Raw genomic sequence first — 23,043 nt, forward strand, 5'->3', positions numbered from 1 at the left:
TGATGCCCCGCCACACCGCTAAAGGGGTTAAACTTCTTCCGTACTCATTTTTTTTTAAGTCAGAAGTGAAAGACAAAACATTTTTTTCAGGCTTCAACAAATCCATTTGCCTACTACCACTAAAACTCATTTGACTCAGAGGACCTGAATGAATGAGAATGTACACAGATAATTGATGATGACATGGTGGCAGTAGTAGAGTGAGGGATTTGCGCACATCCAGTAAAACAGGTGCTGGATCAAACAAAGATGTATAGCAGAAGAAGGGAAAATCCACACTGTTGCTGCTCATCAATTTATTCACCGAGCTCAAACTTCGAAATGTTGTGTTGACATGATGGCAGTAAGCAACTGGGGCACTTGAAATTTCAAGAGGGTCTTTTTTCATTTTTTTCTGCTGTGATTGGCTTTGATTTTGAGGCCATTTCAAATGTTGTATGAGTTGTGTTTCTCGAAAGAGCCAACTTGTATGCCCAAATGTATTTATTTATTTTTTTGGCGCTTTTAGACATTTGCCCCTTCCATCCCAAATAGGTCAGAATCAGAACTGCGCAGATCGTGAAGAGCAGGTTGTGTCAAATGATGATTGGAGGTGGACAAGTGTGGTACAGTACATCCTACCAATGTGGTTCAGAGATGTATAGATTCCTGGTTCACCTTCAGGCAAAACCTGGAGAAGCCATTTGGTGAAAGTTGACACAGCACAACAGAAGTCTAGTGGCATAGAACTCTGTTCCTTTGACATGAGTGAATGAGCACTGTATGTGTTTGTGTATAACGGTGTGGGTACTGGGCGTGTGTTTGTCAGCCCATGTGTTGCCTGGATAGTCCCAGTGATGTCTGGTGTCTGTCTAGGCTGCTTATAGCCTGCAGTCAGACCTCTGGCTCTGCAGCACCTGCACACAAAACAATTTGCACCACTTCTCACGCACACCCAGTCAACAACTTGCATAGAATCATTTAAATTGGAGGTGAAGAACAACAACAGTCTGTGCCATGTGCCTTCTGTGCCATGTGACTTTCCCCAGTCTTCATAATCACGTAAACTACACTGTGAGAACGGAAAGCAAAGCCCAAATGAGATGTCAAGGCAACACCAAACTGGCCTTACGGAACTTTTTTTGTGGAATTTATTTATTTATTGTATTTAAATATTTCAATTCAAGATCAGTGCAGTACATGCCATGTACCAAGTCAGTCCATATTACATGCACATACCAGGATGAATAAAACATCATCACCAAGCCTAAATGATGGGAAAAAACAAACAAGCAAAACACACAATACCACATTGACCCTGATAACTCTGAGGGGTGGCAACTACTTTTCTAGCCGACGCACACGCACGCACACGCACACACACACACACACACACACACAAAAATAGTCCATGAGAAGAGTGGAGGTATTTCCAATTAATACATGCCAGCTCTTCCCTTCAAAACAACGTGTGCACACACACCACAATAATCCCCAGTCTCACCTCGTGTGTAACCATGTCTGGGTGTGACAGGTGAGGTGTAGCATGAATGAAACATGAGGGAGGGAGTCTCTCTCTCTCTCTCTCTCTCTCTCTCTCTCTCTCTCTCTCTCTCTCTCTCTCTCTCTCTCTCTCTCTCTCTCTCTCTCTCTCTCGGCTGGGTGGCAGCCAGGGGAGGCAGGGGTGGGGTCATGAGAAAAAAAGTGGGTTGTTGGAGTGGAAGCTGGCACCGGGGTGGATGGGGTGTTAGGAGGGGGGGGGATGGGGCACAGAACTTGTAAATGCCTGGAGCAATTTGCATATATTAATCTTTGACAGCTGGGGCTTATCTGAATTCTCAACACCACCATCCCCACGTACGCACTCCCCTCCTGTTTTCATCCTGAGCTCCCATGTGTCTCCGCTCCTCTCTGCTCCTCCTATTTCCTCTACTCTCGGCTCCTCTCCTCTCCCCATCTCTACTCTCCCACAAGGCTGTCTCCTCCTTTCCTCCCCCGTACTTTTTCTCGTGGATTTATGACTCCTGCAATTAAGGGTCTTTATACGGCATTTCTCCTCCCATATCGTTTCATCGCTGGCACTCTGTCTTTGAAATCGGGCTAATTGGCCCTGATGGTTTCCCACTGATGACTCAGACTTCGTGTGCGTGTGCGTGCCTCGTCTGTCTGCTGTCTTATCTTGCTACCGTTTATTTATTTTTTTCCTCCCCCCTCTGTGTGTGTCACTGCTTTCACACTTGACTTTGTTAAAGACTGTTCATCTTTTCGTCTCGATCCAAAGGGGTGGGCTGTTGAGTTGAGAGGGGGAAAAAACACTTCACCATTTGTATCCAGAAGCGGCGGTAGCAGCAGCTCCTGTTCTGTGGCATTTGTGGGTTCTTGTTGGTGAGTGACGCAGATGGGGAGCCTGCCTGTCAGTAGTCATCCCCCCGCCTGCCGTGTCTCGGACTGGATACTGTCTCCTCCTGTTTAGGCTCATCCGCAGATGTCACGCCTATAGAGATACGCCTCCATCAGATCAGATCAGATCATCCAGCCAGTCACTCCGCTGCTGAGCTGTGCTTATCTGCAGTTTCCAAGCCACTTTTTTAAAAGCCTTTGTTGCGTCACTGATTTTTACATTAGATTGGTGCTTTTATGTCATATATACAGTATATACGTGTATACTTGCATGAGTAATGACACTCTTGTGCTCCAAAAGTCCTTAAGAACTCTTCTGGGAAAATGTGAGTGTAGGAAGTGAAATCCAAAATGGTAAATTGAAGTCTTTTTCACTAATTCGTTATTTCTCGAACTTCTGACTGCGAGTGTAGTAAGTGAAGTGAAATAAGGTAGCCTCCTCATTTCAAGGTATTTATTCTGTGACGTTCACTGCGGCAGCATCCTTATCCAGAGTGTTTACAAACACTGTCTTAACCTCAACCAGACATGCAGGCTTTGTTTTGAAGTCTGGATTAGTTTGCAGTCTGATTATGCCAAAACCAACATTTGTGTGGCTATTGTGAATGCACCTCAAAGCAGTTGAGAAAGCTGTCCTGACTAACTCCTTGGTTTGAATGTGTCTGGAATGTCTTGGTTAACATTGTTGTGTCTCCGTTTTGATATGGTTTTGAGCAAGTCATATCTGATGTAAAGCCAGCATATCTTTGCTTGAAACTGAATGAGGGTTGTGTTGACTGCATTAGGTAGGCGGTATACTGCCATTAACACAACTTATCACCAAAATGGGGTAAGTGTTGGTTTTTATAACACAAACAACTACTGTTCTACTGCTTTACTACTGTTTTCTGTAAGGGCGTGACTCATAACTATATTCATTCTTTAAAAGATAATTATAGATATAGAGATATGACTAATAATTAGGTTAATTCATAAAACTATGAAGAGATGTGCATCACGACAAGCCTGACTTGCGCCATCTGGCTGCATTTTGCTAAACTACATGCAAGAGTGTTCCGGTTTCCTCACTTAACCATCTGAGGACCCTTGAAATCAGAATAAATTCCAAATGAATGAGCCTATCAGGATTGCTGATGAGATTTTCCATAGATGGGTGGTGTTATGGCTTTTATTCCACTGGTCGTTCTCAGCTGCATCACGGGTCGAGTAGTTCAATGTGAGTGACTGAGATGGCATCTGGCATGTTGGTAAAGATGAGGACAGGTTGTTAATCCAATCAAATGCAAGGATTTTTGATATGGAGCATTATTTGAAAACTTATCGGCCGTGGGTGGTTCCCAGATGGTTTTGTGTAGACGAAGGCGAAACATACCTGCTGGCGAGAGTCAGGTTATATCATAACTGCTAGTCGCTGTCTTATTTCAGAAGGAAGTGAAGAATGATTTTATTTCAGTATTAGTGGTCAGCATAGCAACTGTGTGCGGAGTTTCCCTCTCTTTTGACCCACCGTCTGTTTGACTGGATGTGTGTGCATCCGTCTGCTACTTTGATTACAGTAAGCTTACATCCTCCTCCAAATAGTACTACACATTACAGTTTGCCTAAATACATATGCTGCTTCCCACGTTTCTTCAGTATGTCAAGGGTCATGTAGAATGTGAGGAGTGTATATATGCTGGGCCAGTGCAGTGTGTGCTTTTGGAGTGGCTTGTGTTTAACTAACGAGTGTTGTTCTGTTTGTTTTCTTGTCCTCTCTATACGTCTTCTGCTCTCTCTCTCTCTCTCTCTCTCTCTCTCTCTCTCTCTCTCTCTCTCTCTCTCTCTCTCTCTCTCTCTCTCTCAGCGATGGATGGAGTGCCCTTCATGATCTCGGACAAGTTTGCTTGCGCCTCCAGTGATGTGAGTCTGCCTGTTGTGTTTGTATTCCCACACAACCACAATCACCCTCTTGTCGCATGACTTAACATCCAGTCCAGACCGTTAAACATGCGGTCCATACACTGTAGACATTTAAAATGTGGTTATATAAAAGTAAATGGATATTATGATGGATTGGATAGACTTCATGTTTATAAGAATCATATTGTATTCATGATTGGCGATTAGTTGAAAATAGTGCAAAATACAGCACAGGAAAGCAGAACCACAAGCTCACTCACTTACTTATGTTCAGTCTGTCACAACTTTCTGATGCTTAAATTCATTTGTCTGTCAGCTGCAGCAGGTGGATCTGATGGGCATCAACATAAAGTCTCTCGCAGAGATCGAGAAGGAGGTGAGTGTGTAAATTATTGTATTGTGTGCAAATCCTACACAAAGCAGTAATAGCATTGCGGTTTTCCATTCCCACAAGCTAGATGCACTGCAGTACATATTTTTCCACCTTTTTTTCTATTTGGCACCACGGGGACGGACAGACAGACGAGGCAGATTGAGAGATTTACAGAAAGAGGATCTGACAGATTTGTGTCTGACTTCCTGTTTGTCTCTTAGACAGCTGTAGCGTGCACTTCCACACTAGACTCCCATGCCCACTTGACAAACTTTCCATTTGTGCCCGAAAGTGTTGCCTTGGCCTTTGGTGAACCATGACTCATCTGACTGGCTATATGTGTCACTCTGTAATGTATGCATGCGTGTGTGAGGAGAACGCTCTGGTTGGAGGCCTGTTTCCAGTGCATGGTTTAGTGACAAACCATAGCCACTTAAATATACATACTGTACAGTTCATTGCTCGATGTAAGCATTTCATTTCACCAGAGATGGCAAAAAGGTTTAGAGCCAAGAGAATCTTTGATTGCATATGTTTACTGTAATCGCATACATACATGTGACCTGATAATGGTGATGGACAGGGCACCTAACACCTTGATTCTTGTATTCTTACGATAGATACCGGTAGATGAAATGGATGCAATAATGAAATTCAACTATAAATAATAATAATAATAATAACTTGGTTTTATATAGCGCCTTTCAAGTAACCCAAGGTCGCTTTACAAGATTAAATAATGTAACTCATGAAGTCATGCATCTTGGTATTAAAGCCCCGTGGCTTCGTTCTCAGAACAAATGAAAGGTACAATTTTGGTCTTGTTTGGATGTTTACTCCTTTGCTGCAAGTTGACTTGTCCAAGTTTGTCACTAACATGACTCCACCATGGTGTTAAATTCAATATATTGTTTAAAAGTAGCGAGCTGGTGGGCAAGCATAAACCTCTCCGTGAACTCTGTGATGTTGCATATCACGCTCTTAATTACACAAGTTCCAACTCGTCTCGAAACCTCTGCTCTGTCGACGCCAAACCTGGTCTGGTTGCGGTGCAGTTACCATGTGGCCTCCAATTGGATTTAAATGAGTTTTCATGTTCCAAACCTCTGACACATGAGCGCTGGCCAGGAAACTGAAATTGTTTACTTGTTTGTTCTGTGGTGACAGTTGCAGAATAGCGTGTTCTCATTTGGCCTCAAGGGGGCAGAGTTTGCTAAGATTTGAAATGATGGTTCTGCAGTCTTAAGTTTCTCTCTCCTCGTTTGGGACTCCAAATATAATTCGCCCCCAGAGCTTTCTACTCTTTTTCTCGCGCCACCTGTTGCGCTCCATTTCCTCATTGAGAGGTCCAGCTTTGTTTTTAGGGATCCAGTCGAGCTGGCTGTTAGGGTGTGGTGGATGCAACACTCATCACTCGACTCGCTGCCCTTTCCACCTTGCCCAACAGGAAATTTCAGTTCCACCTCTGGCTGATCCCAGAGTTTGTTTTTAGTATCTACAGTAGTAGTGGGGCTGTAGCCAACTTTAACATTTCATTACAACACGTTATAACTATGGTGAATATAACTATGGGTCTTTTCAGACAATTTAGAGTAAAGTAGGGAAACTTTATTAATCCCACAGGGTAATTACATTTTTTGAAGAGTAGAGCATCTTAATTGTACTGCAAGTAGCCGATGGTGTGATCTTTTTTATACACAACTGCCTGACCTCCGTATCTCATCTAATCTCTCTCTCTCTCTCTCTCTCTCTCTCTCTCTCTCAGTACGAGTATAGTTTCCGTATTGAGCACAGTGCAGCGGCCCGGCTGCCCCCCAGCCCCACGCGGACCACCATGGGAGGCTCAGAGGCATGAGGAGGGTCAACCTCCACCCCATCAACACACAGTCACCTACTCTACACCCACCCATGACCACCCCCCAATCCCCTCCACTGAGCCCCCCCCCCAAGCCTCCTGGAGGTTAGAAGACAAAGGGAGGAGGACGAACTACTGAGACTGAGCCCCATGGAAGGAGTGAGGTGAAGAGGCCACTTGTTTGGTCTTCTCCTGCAGCCTGTTGGTCCTCTCCCATCTTCTCGCTCATAACTTTGCCCCCCTCTCTCTCTCCCTCAGCAAATGAAAAAAACATGAAGGTGAGCCTGGAATTGAATGAGCAGAGGGCATGCTCTTTTTTATTATTTCACTTTCACTTGGACTTGGAATGAAAGGATACCCCTTCCCAGTTCACCTCCTGACCCTGAAAAAAGTAATTTAGCAGACTGATTGCTCAAGTTGTGGTGTCAACTGGCAGAGAGAGTTCTTTTTAGTCCTGGGCTGCCAGTTTATTCTGTGGGAAGAGGGGAGCGGAGGAATGAGGCAGCAGACTTTCTCAAGTGCTGTTTTTTTGCTGAAACCACTAAATGGCACCATCAAGCTTTTAAAAGGGATCGCTGAGATGCCTCAGCTTGCTGGAAGACCTCCGACCGAGGAAGCCTTTCGAGCTGAAGGTGGAACATGTCAACACAGACACGCAGTCACATTTCGTGTACATGGCGTGTACACTTGCACACTACACTCCCAAGTTCAGTGCAGACTGTTAAAACACACACACATGCACTCCTTCCCAACTTTAACCCAGTTGACTCCACGTGGCTTGGGTTTGCTCGGAAACAAACACCTGGTCCTCCATTGTGATGTCATAATGTGGAAACTCTGGTTGCCACGGGAGACGGGCATTTTCTCACACTCTGTCGCTCCACAAAATGGCCATGAATATTGACACATATTCCAGGCCCACGATGTCTTGTGCTTGCGTTGCTGACCACTGTTCTGCAGAAGGGGAAAAAGAAGCAGGCCTGAGAGGGAATGAATTTGTGGGATATAGCGCCCTCCTCTGGCTAACTTTCACACTACCACTTTCCTGTTTAGCTATCAACGCCTTTGGGCACCTTCGCACATACTCTTCAGATTCATTTTAAAGGAAAAAAATGCTTACATGACCCCCCCCCCCCACTTGTATTGTCTTGAATGCATCATGGATGAGTATTGCTTTGAGATGTTTATTATTGTTATTATTATTTTTTTTTGTCTTTGTTTTAGGTCAAATACAGTAGTTATCTGTTTGAGTGCACTAGATTCATTTCCCCCCTTTGGTCCAGGTTATGGTCCAGACCAAGACTGTTCTCATGCTCTTGGTTGGCCTGCCTGATTGATTGACCCTAAAAACACAAATACAACCACTAATAGACTGGATCACTCATTGAGCAGCAGACGCTGGGTGGAACTCTAAAGCCATGAGTGATGGTCTCTCGCGTGAGCCATGTTTCATCGTGCCAACTGATGGCATTCTTCAATGTGTTTATCTATTCTGTTTACTATCATTCAAGAAGTCTATGGTCCACCTTGCTTACAGAATTCACATGACTTCATTTTTAATGAAGTGTCTAATTTTTATGAAGCTTATATTTGTGTGTGTGTGTGTGTATGTGAGTGAATGAATGAGTGGGGTTTGTGAGAGTGCATGTGTGTAGGTAGTCGCAATATGTAGGATTTTAATGTTTTAAATGCAACATGAGAGATTCTTCACAGTATTGAGTTTGCTTGTTCGTAAAGAGGTAACAAATGTTTTTATTTGTCTTTCATTGTTTTGAACAAATGTGGGAATCTTTAATGGCCTCTGCTCCACTGACTGTACTGTACAAAAAAAAAGGAACAGTGTTGAGAAAGTTGTAATCGGCTTGTGACTTCAAATGCCCCAAGTTAAGTGTTGTCATGTCCCTGTGTAGTCCATGTCAAAAATGACAGGACGAGTCCTTTAAGGTCAAAAGCCGATAGTCACACTTTGTGAACTGTACCCTCACCATATCAACTCGATAAGCTCTCTGTAGAAGTCTAACACCAGCCCATGTTGTTTGACGTTTTTGAAAAGGAGACTAATTTGAGTGAATCTCTGCCCTAAATGATTGTTCCCTGACCTCAGACTCAGCTTTACCTGTTGTCACTTACCCTCAGTGTCTTTTCCTGTCAGCGCACCTTTTGAAACGCACTAACTGCTTTGCTCTGTGGTACTGTAGGTTCAGCCCCTTGTTTGTTACACCCAAGAATCTCTGGTTGGTGCAGTGTTGTCTTAAACGGGCGGCCACCCCAAAACTCAGGTGACGTTTTGTCTTGTTAGGATACACCAAGTGCTGATGCTCGCCCAATTTCTGTCTAAAAACGCGAGCCATTCAAAACAAAGAACACAAAAAACCCACACTGTGAGGCTTTAAATACTCCCGAACCACTCTCAAGGGCATGGGGTGTGTGAACAATGGCCATCGTGAGCGCTTTCCTTCAGATCAGGACTATTAGCCTTTTTTAACCTGTGACTTCACCGAGCTTCATTGTAGAACCACTTAACTTCTTGATCTGTACGCACATGACCACGTCTGATCGGCCTCATCATGCGCCACTTGCTTAAGCTACAAACAAAGGTGTTTGCATGTGAAGTTGTGTCTGTGTGGGCAGGTGGTGGTGTGTGGAAAAAGTGTTGTGACAGAGCGGCAGGTACAGTGCCCTCCATAATTATTGGCACCCCTGGTTGAGATGTGTTAAAAGCCTTAAAATAAATTCAGTGTTTATTGCAGAAGAATACTGTCACACTGAAAATTGTAGGAAAATGTAGCCTTCAACTCAAATGAATTGTAAGAAAATAAAAAAATCCCTGACTAAAAAATAATTATTTTTCATTAAATCACCTGTTCCACAATTATTGGCACCCTTAACAATTCCCAGGAAATAAATATAATTGAAGCATTTCTGTCATTTCTACAGTAGTTTACAAAGTTTACCAGAGTATGTAGGAACATTTAATTAGTAATTCATCACTTCCTGTTTCCCTGGGGTATAAATATGACGTGACACCGAGGCCATTTCTCTTATCCACTCTTAAACATGGGAAAGACAAAGGAACACAGCATACAAGTGAGGCAGATGTGCGTCGACCTTCACAGGTCAGGCAGAGGCTACAAGAAGATTGCCACTCAACTGCAGCTGCCCATATCCACTGTGAGAGGAATAATTAAAGATGAAGAAGTTCAAAACAACTGGAACAGTGGTAAACAAGCCTGGACGAGGACCCAAGTTTATTTTGCCACCACGCACAGTGAGGAGGATGGTAAGAGAAATCAAAAGATCTCCAAAGCTCACTGTTACAGAATTACAACAAATGGTAGCATCCTGGGGTCACAAAGTCTCCAAATCAACCATCAGGCGCTGTCTACACGCCAACAAGCTGTTTGGGAGGCATGCACGGAGAAAACCTTTCCTCACTCACAATCATAAACGCAAGCGTCTGGAGTTCGCCAAGCGGTATTGGGGCTTCAACTGGGACCGTGTGCTTTGGTCAGATGAGACCAAGATTGAGCTTTTTGGCAACAAACACTCTAAGTGGGTCTGGCGTACCACGAAAGATGCGCATGCTGAAAAGCACCTCATACCCACTGTGAAGTATGGGGGTGGGTCAGTGATGCTGTGGGGCTGTTTCGCTTCCAAAGGCCCTGGGAACCTTGTTAGGGTGCATGGCATCATGAATGCTTTGAAATACCAGGACATTTTAAATCAAAATCTGTTGCCCTCTGCCCGAAAGCTGAAGCTGGGTCGTCACTGGGTCTTTCAGCAAGACAATGACCCTAAACATATGGCCAAATCTACACAGAAATGGTTCACCAGACACAAAATCAAGCTCCTCCCATGGCCATCTCAGTCCCCTGACCTCAACCCCATTGAGAACCTGTGGGGTGAGCTGAAGAGGAGAGTACAGAGGAGAGGATCCAGGTCTCTGGATGATTTAGAGAGATTCTGCAAAGAGGAATGGCTGAAGATCCCTCTTTCTGTCTTTTCCCATCTTGTGAAACATTATAGGAGAAGATTAGGTGCTGTTTTGTTGGCAAAAGGGGGTTGTACAAAATATTAACACCAGGGGTGCTAATAATTGTGACACACATTATTTGATGTCAAATAATTATTTCTTTATGTGGGATTTTTTCCCCACTGAATAAATGCACTTGTATTGAAGGTTGGATTTTTCTCTTTTTTTCCATTAAGGTCCCATATTATTTAGAAAAAAAATAAAATAATTGGAAGCTAAAAAACACATCTCAACCAGGGGTGCCAATAATTATGGAGGGCACTGTACATTTGTAAAAGGCGGCTATTGAAGGGTCTTGAGTTGAACTGGCCTTAAACTAAAACAAGTGTTTTGCGAAACAAAATACCTTTGTGGCACTAGAAATTACTTGTCCAGTTGGTGAATTTTAATTATTTTTTTAAATCATTAATAGTTATCAAAATTGAAATACTAATTTCAAGGTTAGAATTTCATAGGGCACCACATGTTGTCTTTGAAGGCCAGACAGCTCAACACGGTAGAAACAATAATTTCCATCCACTATGAAGTCCCTTACGTTGTTGTGTCACTCAAAGAACATTCATGGAGCCAGACTGCAAAGAACAACTTTTCTCAAACATTTAGATTTTGTTTTAGTTTTTGTTTCTATTTTGCTTTGCCTTTGGGTGAACTACATACGTGTTAGTCATTTTTGGACTGTGTTATGTAAATACACTAACTCCATGTGGTTGTTGTTCATTGCTTAACTTGTTAATTAACTAATATGCTTTTTTCATACATGTATAAATGTATATAATACTGTCGACTGGTTTTGCGTGATGCTCATTTTTTGTTTTGGCTAGCTGCACGTTTGGTGTGCTCCTGTGTGTGCTGTGTCCCGGGGGGTCTACTAAGAAGCTGGTTCAGGAGTAAACCAGGTTAAGAGGTAAATCATCTACCGGTAATAGAAGAAGAATTTCTTAAGAGTGAAATGAGGACTCCAGGCTCCTCTATTCCTGAAGCAGCTTCTTAGTAGACCCCTCTGTATGGGGAAAGCTGCTGCAGCTGCTGCTGTTCTGTGACACACACCGCGTCCTGTGGAACCCTGCTCTGGTAACGTCCCTGTGTGTGCGCTCTTGCAAAGAAGATGCAAAAGAGGGAGAGGGAGAACTTCCAACCTTACGCACAAGCCACACAATCACTTTCATGGTTTCAAAGCCTAATTTCCTTATGTGTTTCAGTCAGTAAAAGTCAATATGGGGCTGTGTGTGTGGCTTGTCTTTATTGCAGACTGCTTGCGTATCCCATCTCTTTTCTGTGTGTACCGTACAAGTGTGTGGGATATGTTTGTTTGTTGTCGGCGACTGAACATCTGAGCATCGTAACTTTGGGTTTTTTACAATCCCTAGTTGTTAACATATCGCCCCTTCCGCTCAGCTCTCTGTGGTTTATCTACGGGAGGTTACAAGACTGCTGTAAGCGGTGGCACATGCAGATGGGCAAACTCCTGTCATCTTTCCACCACCCCAGTAGTTTTAATTACACCAGTAAAACAACAAAGACATTAGGAATGATAAACTGGTGACAAAAACCCTGTTCTTTGCCAAAACAAACTCAACTTGAGTGCATTATCTGGCTGATGTTTATCTCCGAGTTCACATTTAAAATCTTGATTTCTTCTGACAAAATGGCCTCTAACTGCCCTGCATGTCCTGAATGTTCTTTAAGTAAAGATCCAAAATTGTTTATATTTTTCATTATACGTCATGCATCAAGGGCAGTCCACAAAGGCAATCCAAAGGCCTTTCAGAAACCATTTTCCATTTCCATATGCTAGTTTAGAAGAAACCATTTGAGGATTTGGGGAAATCTGGCCTTTGTTCAATGTTAAACCCAATAAAAGGTGTCTAAATGCTATGCAAGTCCTATGTACCATTCCACAACTCTTTAGTCAGGTAAACTAAATGGATTAGGTAAATCACCCATGTCACATGCCCACGTGTAGCCAATGTATAGTAGTACCTTTAAAATCAATTGATTCACATTTTAATTTTGTATTAACAGGGGCCATAAGTGCCAATCAGGGGCCTCGTCATCGCATCATGGCTTTCATTTTCCTGCATTTATACATCATTGATTATTAGGGTGGTGGCTGTCAAATTGTTCTTTGCCCAGGGTCTCAGATTTCCTAAAACCACCACTGCCAGGGAGCCAGATTTTAATACATGTTTATTTGTATTGGGTCCATTGGAGTTGTTGTACATAGTGCCCAGAAAAGGTGCCCTTGGTGCGGACCTCAGAAGTACCAGGGCCAGAGTGTGGGAGCTCAGTCAGGCCCAGTACGTCCGGCATCAAAGCACCCCAGGGATCCCGTGTGGTGTGTGCGCTTCTTAGCCTCACGCTCTCTCTTGGGGCCCCCAGCATGTGTGTGTGATTACTCTTATTGACTTGTGACGGGCTGAGGTGTGAGCTGAGTCGCCCTGTTGGACGGACGGACGGAGAGAGTGAGGCAGGGATGTCTTGGATACACTTTCTCTCCCTCTCATTCCCCCTCTAAGCTCCTTCCAGCTGCTGTCTTTTATTTCAGTCATAGTTCTTCAATATCGTCCCCCATCTCTCCCATTTATTGTGTATCATTTTTGCGCAATGCAAGGCCAGACAAGCCCGCCACTTGATTGCTGGGCCCTCCGTGATGGGAGGATGGCAGCTGTTTTGGGGAGATCAAAAGGCCCCTCTGGCCAGGTCCTTCCTGTGGAGTCGTGTGTTGGCCCACCTCGCTAATGACTCCGCCGCTCCCTCCCTGCTCCACTCCGCTCCGCTATGGCCCGGTCAGCCAGCCCGCTTGATGGATGCGTACGGAGAGCGGAAGGGCTTCGTTTGAAGTTAGCTCTGTGGCCAGGCAGTCCACTTGCAACTGATGTGTAATGCAAGTTGAGGTAAGCGCACTGGCACACACACCGCTAAGAAAACAGAAAATATATAATCTTACAGAACTCTGCAATTTGTCATGCGGAATGATTTAAGTGGTTATTGTGAGCAGATGGATTTCTAATTAACGCCATATGATATAGATTTTTCTCCTAACACCTTTGTTCCCAGCATTATTCTTTTGTGAATCACAGAGATTGGTCAGTGACAATGATTCAGAAAGACCCCAAAGGCCTATCAAACCGCAAGTGAGAAACCAGCCATATGAGACTATGGGATTGTGTCTGTGCAAGGCAAGCATACAGGAAGTGTGTGAGAGTGGTGAAGGATAGTAGGGAGGGTTGGTTTGGGTTGGGGGTAGGGACTGGATGGTTGACCTCTGCTCCTGGGACAGGTGCTGCTGCAGTGCAGTGCTGTCTGAGGTGCTGGAGCCGTTTTATAGGACATTTACAGCCGACCTGTGCCTTTCATCACAACCACATGGACCGAACGAAGCCAGGACAAGAGGATCCACAGAAGAAGGTAAGGTCTGCAGAAGAAGTAGCCTGGCTATCGCCAAACTATCACAAGTGAGATGTAGTCTGGGAACCGTCTATTCATATTCAGCCATAGGGGAGGAAAATCTCTAAACTATTTCAAATACCTAAGCTTAATGGAAAGATGGTTTCGCATCTGGTGTTGATGTGATTTGACTTTGAAAAGACCAGTTGGCCCCTATCCTGGCGCTAACGGTTGGCCACTCGTCTGCTTCACGGCTGACCTGGGTCTGATTCAAGCCCGAGTCCTTTGCCATCCCTTCCCCGTCTCTCTCTCCCCACTCACTTCCTGTCCAGCTCTTCACTGCACTATCATAATAAAGGCCAAAAATGCCCTAGAAATATTTTTTAAAGAAAGAAAACACCAGTTGATGTGAACAAAGCAGTAACGAGCAGCAATGGAGCAGAAATGAAATGAAATGAAAGGACTGTGTCAGCTCCTGCTATAGACAGTCACTGGTATGTGGTACCATTACCTCTAACAGGATGAAGCCAAGGGAATGGTCAAAGAAGTCAGAGGAGGTCATTTTGTCCTCATATGGAAGGTTATGGATATAAAAACATTGGAAAGACATGTACCACTTCAAGAAACACGGGAAGTGTTTTTCACAAGTTAAAATTTAAAGACACAGTTGAAACACAACCAGTACATGGCAGAAAGAGGATGCTGATGGCAACTGTTGTCCAATACCTTAACCCTTGTAAGGTGTTCGGGTCATTTTAACCCATTTTCAGTTTTATGCTTGAGAAAAATAGTATCAGTTATTATTCTTTCACACTGAGATTCACTGGCTTTCTTTGGCTCATTTTCTGTGAGGAATGTGAATCTGAAAAAAGTGACTGTCTCCTTATCTTTCTCGCTCTGTATCTCTCACTCTCAAAAACATACACATGGGTTCACCGTGTTTGTAAATACGATATTGTGAGGGGGGGCAGGATGCTGGCAGCCAACCAGGTGAGCTAATGTTTTGACCGACAGTGGTTTCCAACAATCAGAGGTTGAGTTGTGCGCAGTTAGTTTCGCACAGTCAGGGGAAAACAAAAATGTAGAACCCATGTATACAGAAATTCACAAGCAGGGTGAAGGGAACATGAGGATGAATATGAGCTATGGATTTTTCCTTTTATTTATTTTTCCTATATGTTCGGGTCAAAATGACCCAAACACCTTCTATATAACAAAAACACGAACACATTACAAGGGTTAAGCAGAAAGTGGAGAAAAAGAATTGGGTGAGGAACTGTGAAAAAAAAATTGACAAGAAAGTAGCTGGTTCCAGCTACAAGTATAAGATACGCACTGCAATATTAAGGCCTCCATGCCATAATTCCCAAGTGCATCCCTTTGCTGACTCCAAAGAACAAGAAGGGTTGCGCCCAGGATGTAAAAAAATATGTGGACAAATGTAGGTTTTGGGATACTGATACAAACAATCTATGGATCAACAATTACGTCTTAAGGAGGAAGAAGAACGCATATGGAAGAAAAGAGCACCTTGCCCACTGTGAAGCATGGTGGGGGTTGTTTTGTTTTGGGTACAGATAATCTTTGGTGTGTCCAAGGTCTTCGATGTGTCCAAGGTACCATGAATACATGGTGGGGTTGTTTTGCTTCGGGTACAGGAAATCTTTGGCGTGTCCAAGGTCATCGGTGTATCCAAGGTACCATGAATTCTGGGAGTTCCATGGATGTAAACGTCATTGAGACAGTCACAAAGCTGAAGCTTCAGAAGTTGGACATTTGAAAAGGACAACAATCCATCCCAATCATCCCACCAAATCTACTAGTCCTTGCAGCAGCTGATGGGTTGTAACTAGAGATGTACAGGATCCAAGATCCGGTTCCGGATCCGGCAGGATAATAGGGTTTTTCAGACTATCCGGATCCGACAGGATCTTAAGCAGTGGATCCGGTATCCGGCAGTTACCTAAAAATCAGGATCTGGGGCATCTCTACTTTTTACGTAGCCTAGGCTTTTCAGTCAGTCTTTCACAACCCCAATCGCTGCATGGAGTGAAAGTCCTTTGGAAGCGGCCGTTGAAGGCAGTGTGGCAGTAAGCCAATGAGTCTTAAAAATAGTTTGCGCCAACGTGATAAAAAGGGCCCACGTGTGCGAGTTGGCTATGTGTTTCAACCCTTTCGTAGGATCCGGTATCCGGTTCCGGATCCGGCAGGATCTTAAGCAGTGGATCCGGTATCCGGCAGGATCCTAAAAATCAGGATCTCTAGTTGTAACATTCTGGAGAGGGCAACAGCATCGCCTTTGAAAATCTATGATGGGGCCAGAAGAAGGCAGATGCTGAACACAGGCCCAGAAAGGGAACTGGAGGCTTTTGCTCACAATGAATGCACCATATATTGGATCACGGTAAGATACTATACTTTTGTGAAGCCATGTTTCACATCTGATGCTGTAGTAAGTACTAAGGATGTATCTGACTAAGCGGTTGAATAATTTTGATACTTTGAAAACACAGAAAAGACATTTGTTGGGATATCACCAGAAATATTGTAATTTAAGTTGCAATTGTCTAGTTTACTTCTTTTATCTAATTACAAACCAGATAAAAATGAATGTCACACTGGCTAAAACACTTATAATTGGGGGGATGGGGGGGATTGTCCCCCCTTCTGGTTTTGATATCGACACTTTTTGTACATGATTTTAATATAGTTTAATGTAATTCAATTGATATTGCTTAAATTCTGAAACACATCTCCCCTTCTGGTTTTCAGACAAATCGCACCCTGCATCTTGGTCTCCCTCTCCGCTCTGGGTTGGGTTCCCAAACTCAGGTGAACGACAGATCAGAAAAAGCAGTTCATTTCCAGATATCAGATTTTGCAAGGGACCGTGTGGACTGTGGATTATCACTTTGGGTTGTTTGAATACTTGAAAACGTCAACAATTCAGCACCAACAATGTAGCCCTGGTGACTTTCAAAAACGTGTCCGGTATGATGTAATGTACAATATGGCCGTAGCTACATTAGAGGTCAGGGAGGTGGACCTCGCTCATTTCGTCCGAGGTTTTCTTTTCTTTTTTGGGGGGACGCCAATATCTATCGTGATTCAGCTGTAATTCCCCCCACTTGTGAGTATTTTGCAGCTGGGCTACTGTGGCACTTCCGGCACTATTTGCACTTCAGAGTGCTATCCCCACCACACATTTTGAAGAAAACAGCTCAAGTAAAATTCTAAGTGGAAGAAAGATATGAATGGCTTAGCTACTTGCCATCTGAGGATGCAGCTTATTGTGCCACTTGCCTCTGCTTTATTCACGTTAAAGGGTCAAACATTAGCTTCCTTACAAAGGGCGTTACTGACTGTAAGAATGCTATTTGTGATAAAAGATACTAAAAAATACTACCAAAGAATCACAGAATTGACTGAAAATGTATACATTACATATTGAACAGTCCCACCAGGAAATCGCGGGCATTTTCTAAAAAAATCGCGGTCGGAATTGCCAGATGGTGCACGAGGATTTCCAGAAAATCGCGATAAAAGTTGCGGAGCTTCTTACTGTGTTGTTGCGATTTTGTTGCGGCATGAAGTGAAAGGTGCGATTTTTGTTGCGATTTTTAATGTGTTTCCCCACGCTTGAAAGTAAAGGACACTGCCACATTCCAGTCCTCTGGTGTTTTTATATTATTTCCATTTTTATATTATAATTTTGGTCCTTAAGCAAAGCAGGGAAGCGGCCAGGGCGAGTTTTTAGCCAGAATGTCGTCGTGAAAAGTTCCATCTCTTTCATGCTGCCATTACGACACCCTTCATTACAATGCTGTTTATGGCCGTTTGACTCTGTTTTAAATGTCATCACCGTTTCAAATTGTAAGCATACAAACTTCGTATCATGTCGATATCCATTCCTGACTTAAACAGTGGATACATAATTAACTATTATCACTTATAAGTAGGCGGGCGGAATTAGGCATGTCCACCCAGTTGAAGAGGGTGCGTGACAGGAACTCTTGTGGCGTTTAATTTTCAAGCTTGTCAAAAGCAACACAAATAACAGCAGAGGGAGGGGTCGCTTTCGAAAGAATTCATAGGCTTCTGGGTTTTTTTTTGGCTCTCCCGCGCCGTCAGCCGGCTTTAAATTAACGGCTTATTATCATTATTCAATGTAACGAGGATATAGTTCACAGATTTCCTGTTGTGAAGGGTGCTTGCTGAATAATGCTCAGAAATTATATTAATTTTGGTGCTCTTGTGAATATAAAAGACGACGAGATTGTTATCTATAAAACACCACGTCGCCTGCAGAACGGAGGTCTCAGCTGTCAATCAATAGGGCCTACCGTCAATCCCGCAAGAAAGAGAGAAGGAGAGGGAGAGACAGAAAGTAGTTTTCCAACTTAGTCCCACAGCTTTCCAACGTGTCTGCTCTGGTTTTATTCATGTTCAGTGTTCCTTGCCCGTTTGACCGCGCCAGGTTAAACGAAAGTGATTTGACGACACGGTCACCACGGTCACCACGGTCACCAAGTGCTCGTATCCAGCCATAGCCCAATTTGCGCGAAAGAGATTACTATATCGGCCAGGCACGCACGCAGCATTCACAATGAAGGATGGAAATTACTCCTTTGTTGTGGACAAGACATTTGCGCATCTCAATTCGGAGGGAAAATGTTGCCTTCTGTACGCGCACAAGTCAAACACCAAAGTGGTCCAGCAGGTGGACCGCTTTAGAAAAAAAAAACACCTTGTTGTAGGAGCCCTATACTTGGCGTAATGTAGATGACTGTCATGAAGTGTTAATTATATATTTATGTAGGCCTAGCACATTTTAAAAATGTAGGCCTATTGGTTATGCCAGACTAGGCATACATTTTCCCTCCTATGACCATGCGAGCAGACGCGCAATGAGAACATGGCGTTTCCTACATTCGTATTTATTAGTTTTTTCCCCCTCACCTACAACTTTGTACATGCATAGTAAAGTGCTGGGACTGATTGCTAGGTTACTTTTTTATTGTATTTTTTTATTGTATTATCCTTTTTGAAAGGAAGTTTGTCGACGTCAGTGAAGTCAGCGCAACATGGATTGGTTCAAAGTGTTCAAAGTTGCGCTCTCGCGCAGAATTCGCAGGATTTCATTGAAGTTGCGAAAAACGCAGCGATTGCAACATCGCGATTTCCTGGAGGGACTGATTTATACATGTAATGTACATAGTTATACATATACTGTACATAGGGCCTATACATAATATTTAGGCTATTTACTTATTTTTTAATCTATACATAACAATTTGGTGCCCGCTATGCGCGCGCATCATGGACCTCACATATTTCAAAACCCTGGCTACGGCCCTGTGTACAATATGCAAAGTGTGTCTCTGGGACAATGCAATATTTATAGGCCCTGCTAGAGCAGAAAAAAAGCTAAAGGTTCAGAGGCCTTTTCCATGCAAATATTTCTCTGCTGACGAATAGGGATTAAGGAGAAAAATGGCGTAAGTGACTCTCCAGAAAGAAAAGAAGTTTGATCTCCATGGGATATCCATGGCTCTACAGATCAATGACAGGCGAGTAGCAAAGTTGGATGCACTCCACAATGTTTCTGTCCCCAAAGCCCTACCATAGTGGCCTTTATTGAAGCATGGAGAGTTCTCTGTTTTACAGTGTCAAAGCTATCTAAAATGAAAAGCTGAAATATTGATTTCTCACAACCACCCACCCCTAACCCCACTTATTCCACACTCAGAATGGGCTGTTGAATGGGCTTCTGGGTGCAATCACAAGAGTAAAGATGGCGGAAAATGTCAACTGCCGTGTAATGCCATCATGGAAAAAAGTGGGCTTGTTGTCAGAGAGTTTACAATGCTCTCCTAAGACCCCACAGACGTCAGAAGTTCCTTGAAGCTCATCTCATTTATGGTTTTGGATGGGGGGGCTGTTTTGAAGCTCCACTTTTTCCATTAGCTTCAGAGGGTCGGATTTACACAAAAGGGGGAACCATAGCCAAGTGAAGTGGTTCAGCACCACAAGACAAGAGCCAAATAAAGCCTGAACGGAGCCATATCGCCAGCTGCTCTCCACTGTTGGCTGGAAGCTTTACATCTGCTTTGTGAATCCTCAAATAAGGAAAGGGTTTATATCGACCTCCTGTGCCTTGGGCTATAAACTTACTCTCTGTAGAGTTTTACACAAGAATATAGAGTACCTTGCGCAGCCGACTTACTACAGTTTGGCTGCAGTCTTATGGGCCTAGAGATGTGATGTAGATGTGCTGCACCTGACCTTGAAATGACCTACCTGAGACAGGAGGGGGCACCTTCATGTTCACGCCAAGTCACTCTGAGTCTGTAGCCTACATATAGGGCCTAGGTTTACCTTGTGAGAGCTTTTAAATAACCCAACTTGGATCTCTATAATGTCTCCCTCTCCACTTGCAGTGTTGAAGTTAGATTGGCTTCACTCTTTTCATCAAACATAGGTCACATGACTCACATCTAGAAGTGCTCCGCTCGAGCATTTAAGTGGCATATTAATTTTGTTATTGCCTCTGAATGCCAAAACATACGTTTTGATATGGTTCATGTCTTGGGGTGATATATTTATTATTCTTGATTACCTTGTAACCTAATGACTTCGGTAAAAATGTTAAGTTGGCACTCCTCATAAATGGTTCTTCAGAGAAAAAGGACCAGACTCAAACACGGGGCTGTCAGCATGTGGATTGCACGCGCAGGAAATGAAAGTGGCAAAGTGGCAGCCCGCGTATTGACAACAAACAGAATGCGCTAGAAGTCGTCACGCGCCTTCAACGCTCTCAGGTTTGATCCGCGACCTCTAGAGCTACTCTACAGTAATACAGGCCACGTTATGCTTATTCTGAGCGCTTTTCTCAGCAGAGTTTAGTAACATTTGGCTGAATGCTGAAAGTACACTTCGACTTTGAGGTAGGCTACTCCTGTCATTTCACAGTTTGGTCCTTGTTCTTGGGGAATGCTAAAATGATGAACAGACCCAGTCTCCGTGTCAGAGTTTTAACGAGAACCACAGCGGCCATTAGGCCTAGGCTAATGAATAGACCTAAGGTTTATTTTCCGTGTCAGAAGTAACAGTGGAGACAAAATGTGTTGCCAATAAGTCTGTTGTGAAACAGCGTGGCTTGTTTTTCATCCCCAATTGTAGCCATATTGTTATCTAGCGTTGTTTTGGTGCATGGTTCGCTAGGTCCACTCAGAAACTCAACTTAGACTTGGCCATACATTGTTTTATGGTCCTACGTAACATTGTTTCCTAAGAGCACTAGCCATACACAGGGTAGGTCCATTTCTGCAGATTACATGATCGAGAGGTTATGACCTGTAGGCTATGCAGGTGCATGGCGTCATAACACAGTCATTTGCACAGAAAACAAGTGTTTCAACAGTAATGCAGTGTTTCCATGAAACGTAATGAGACATGCTTTTATGAAAAAAATATTTGAATGTTTGATGATGACTGAGAACAGCTAACAGAGTATGGATGGCTTAGCCTAAATGCATGTAGGCCTATAGGCCTACTGGAAGTGACACTGACTGGTGCACTCTGAAGTGAATTAATAGCCTACATCTGTTTTCTCAAAATGTTGAACACTTGAAACACACTGGTTTGTGTGGTGAGTGTGTATATGGTCTCATTTTCTATGGTCAACACCACAACGAATAGGAACAATTAAACTTAGATGAATTCTGGTTGTGCACAGTGTACATCACTAGAAAGGATAGTTTGGTGGCCATATTATTGCACATGTGTTTATGCATCCCCAAATGTAATTCAAATTGCATAATGAAAAGCCAAGATGTACAATTTGTGGTTTAGGTGCCTTATTCACTTCAGTCATGAACGAGACTGAATGGCACCCACTGGAGGGCTCCCACATTATCCCTACTTGTACACGTAACTGAGGTGTTCCTGTGCAGTCCGCCACTAGAGGCTCGAACCCGCCACCTAGTCAACGCTCCAGTTCGAGTATGGAAGTCACAGCATGATACCGCTGAGCTAAAGAACCAGTCCGATAGGTCAGCGCTACCCTATATGAGGCTTCGGGTGGGAGGTTTTACCAACGTCCCACTCCACACTCAGCTAGTAGTTGGCCTCTGTTCCATATAGACCAATGGTATTCAAAGCCATAACCTTCCAAGACAACTTCGCTCACCGTTAGGCCACGTATGACCTGCTGCCCACAGCGGTATCTATCAACCTGGTACCTTGCTAGTTATAAAACTTCACCTTTACAACACCTGTCAGTTTTGCTATGTGCTTTTCTGTGCTGCCCATTTATTTTACTGCCAAAAATCAGGTTGGGTGTAATCCTGACATTGATTATATTTTATCCTCAGGCAGTAACAATGACATCTGTAAATACAGTTTATAATGTCTTTTGCGCTTTCGTAATCCCATAAGGGCCTTCCACCTCTGTTATTTCCTGACAGTCGTGCTTGAAAATAAACTAGTATGTCAATGGGGATAACTGCAGAATATTGAGATGAATGACAATAAACACTTGACATTATTAATCATGTATCTATTTGACATGCATTGTCTTACAACCTTGTGTATTATCCTTTCTTGTATTCAGCCATTCATTCTTCACTTTTGAGTCAACAACAGTGGCTGCACATTTCCAGGTAAGTAGTGTCTCTGCAACAACAATTACTACTACTGTACCACTATTCATCATGATACTTCAGACAGTGACTCATTGACTATCTAGAGTAGGGGTGGGCGATATGGCAAAAATGTTGTATCACGATTTTTTAACATGAAATCTCGGTTTCGATTTTTTATCACGGTCTTCCATCCAAAAAATAAAAACAACAAAAAACAACTATCATATACTTGCAATTTGTGATTTGCAGTCAATAAAGTGTTAACACACTGATGATACTCTCATAAAGTGTACAATTGGAATACAATAGTGTAAAGAATAAAGTGAAGACAACAACACAAATCACTCTGATACTGATAATAAACATCCTCACTGCAAGACGATCTATACGATTTCTCCACTATGGCAGATTCGAGACGATCTTTAACTCAATATCACGATTCACGATTTAATATCGTCATATCGCCCACCCC

At 43.3% G+C, this 23,043-nt stretch overlaps 1 protein-coding gene across 3 annotated transcripts in view; it reads left to right on the plus strand.

The window, feature by feature from the left end:
* Window positions 1–9,531, plus strand: part of mvb12ba (multivesicular body subunit 12Ba) — a 30,660-nt gene extending 21,129 nt beyond the window's left edge. For 2 of the 3 annotated variants that reach the window (XM_063210855.1, XM_063210853.1), the window contains exons 8-10: window positions 4,223–4,278; window positions 4,595–4,654; window positions 6,417–9,531. In XM_063210855.1, coding sequence (XP_063066925.1) covers window positions 4,223–4,278; window positions 4,595–4,654; window positions 6,417–6,506 — 206 coding nt within the window. In that variant the 3' untranslated portion in view covers window positions 6,507–9,531. The remainder of the gene's footprint in view (window positions 1–4,222; window positions 4,279–4,594; window positions 4,655–6,416) is intronic. The other variant, XM_063210854.1, reaches the window with a different exon arrangement.
* Window positions 9,532–23,043: the final 13,512 nt, after the last annotated feature.

The sequence above is a fragment of the Engraulis encrasicolus genome, chromosome 11 (genome assembly GCF_034702125.1).
Source record: "Engraulis encrasicolus isolate BLACKSEA-1 chromosome 11, IST_EnEncr_1.0, whole genome shotgun sequence".
Classification (NCBI taxonomy): domain Eukaryota; kingdom Metazoa; phylum Chordata; class Actinopteri; order Clupeiformes; family Engraulidae; genus Engraulis; species Engraulis encrasicolus.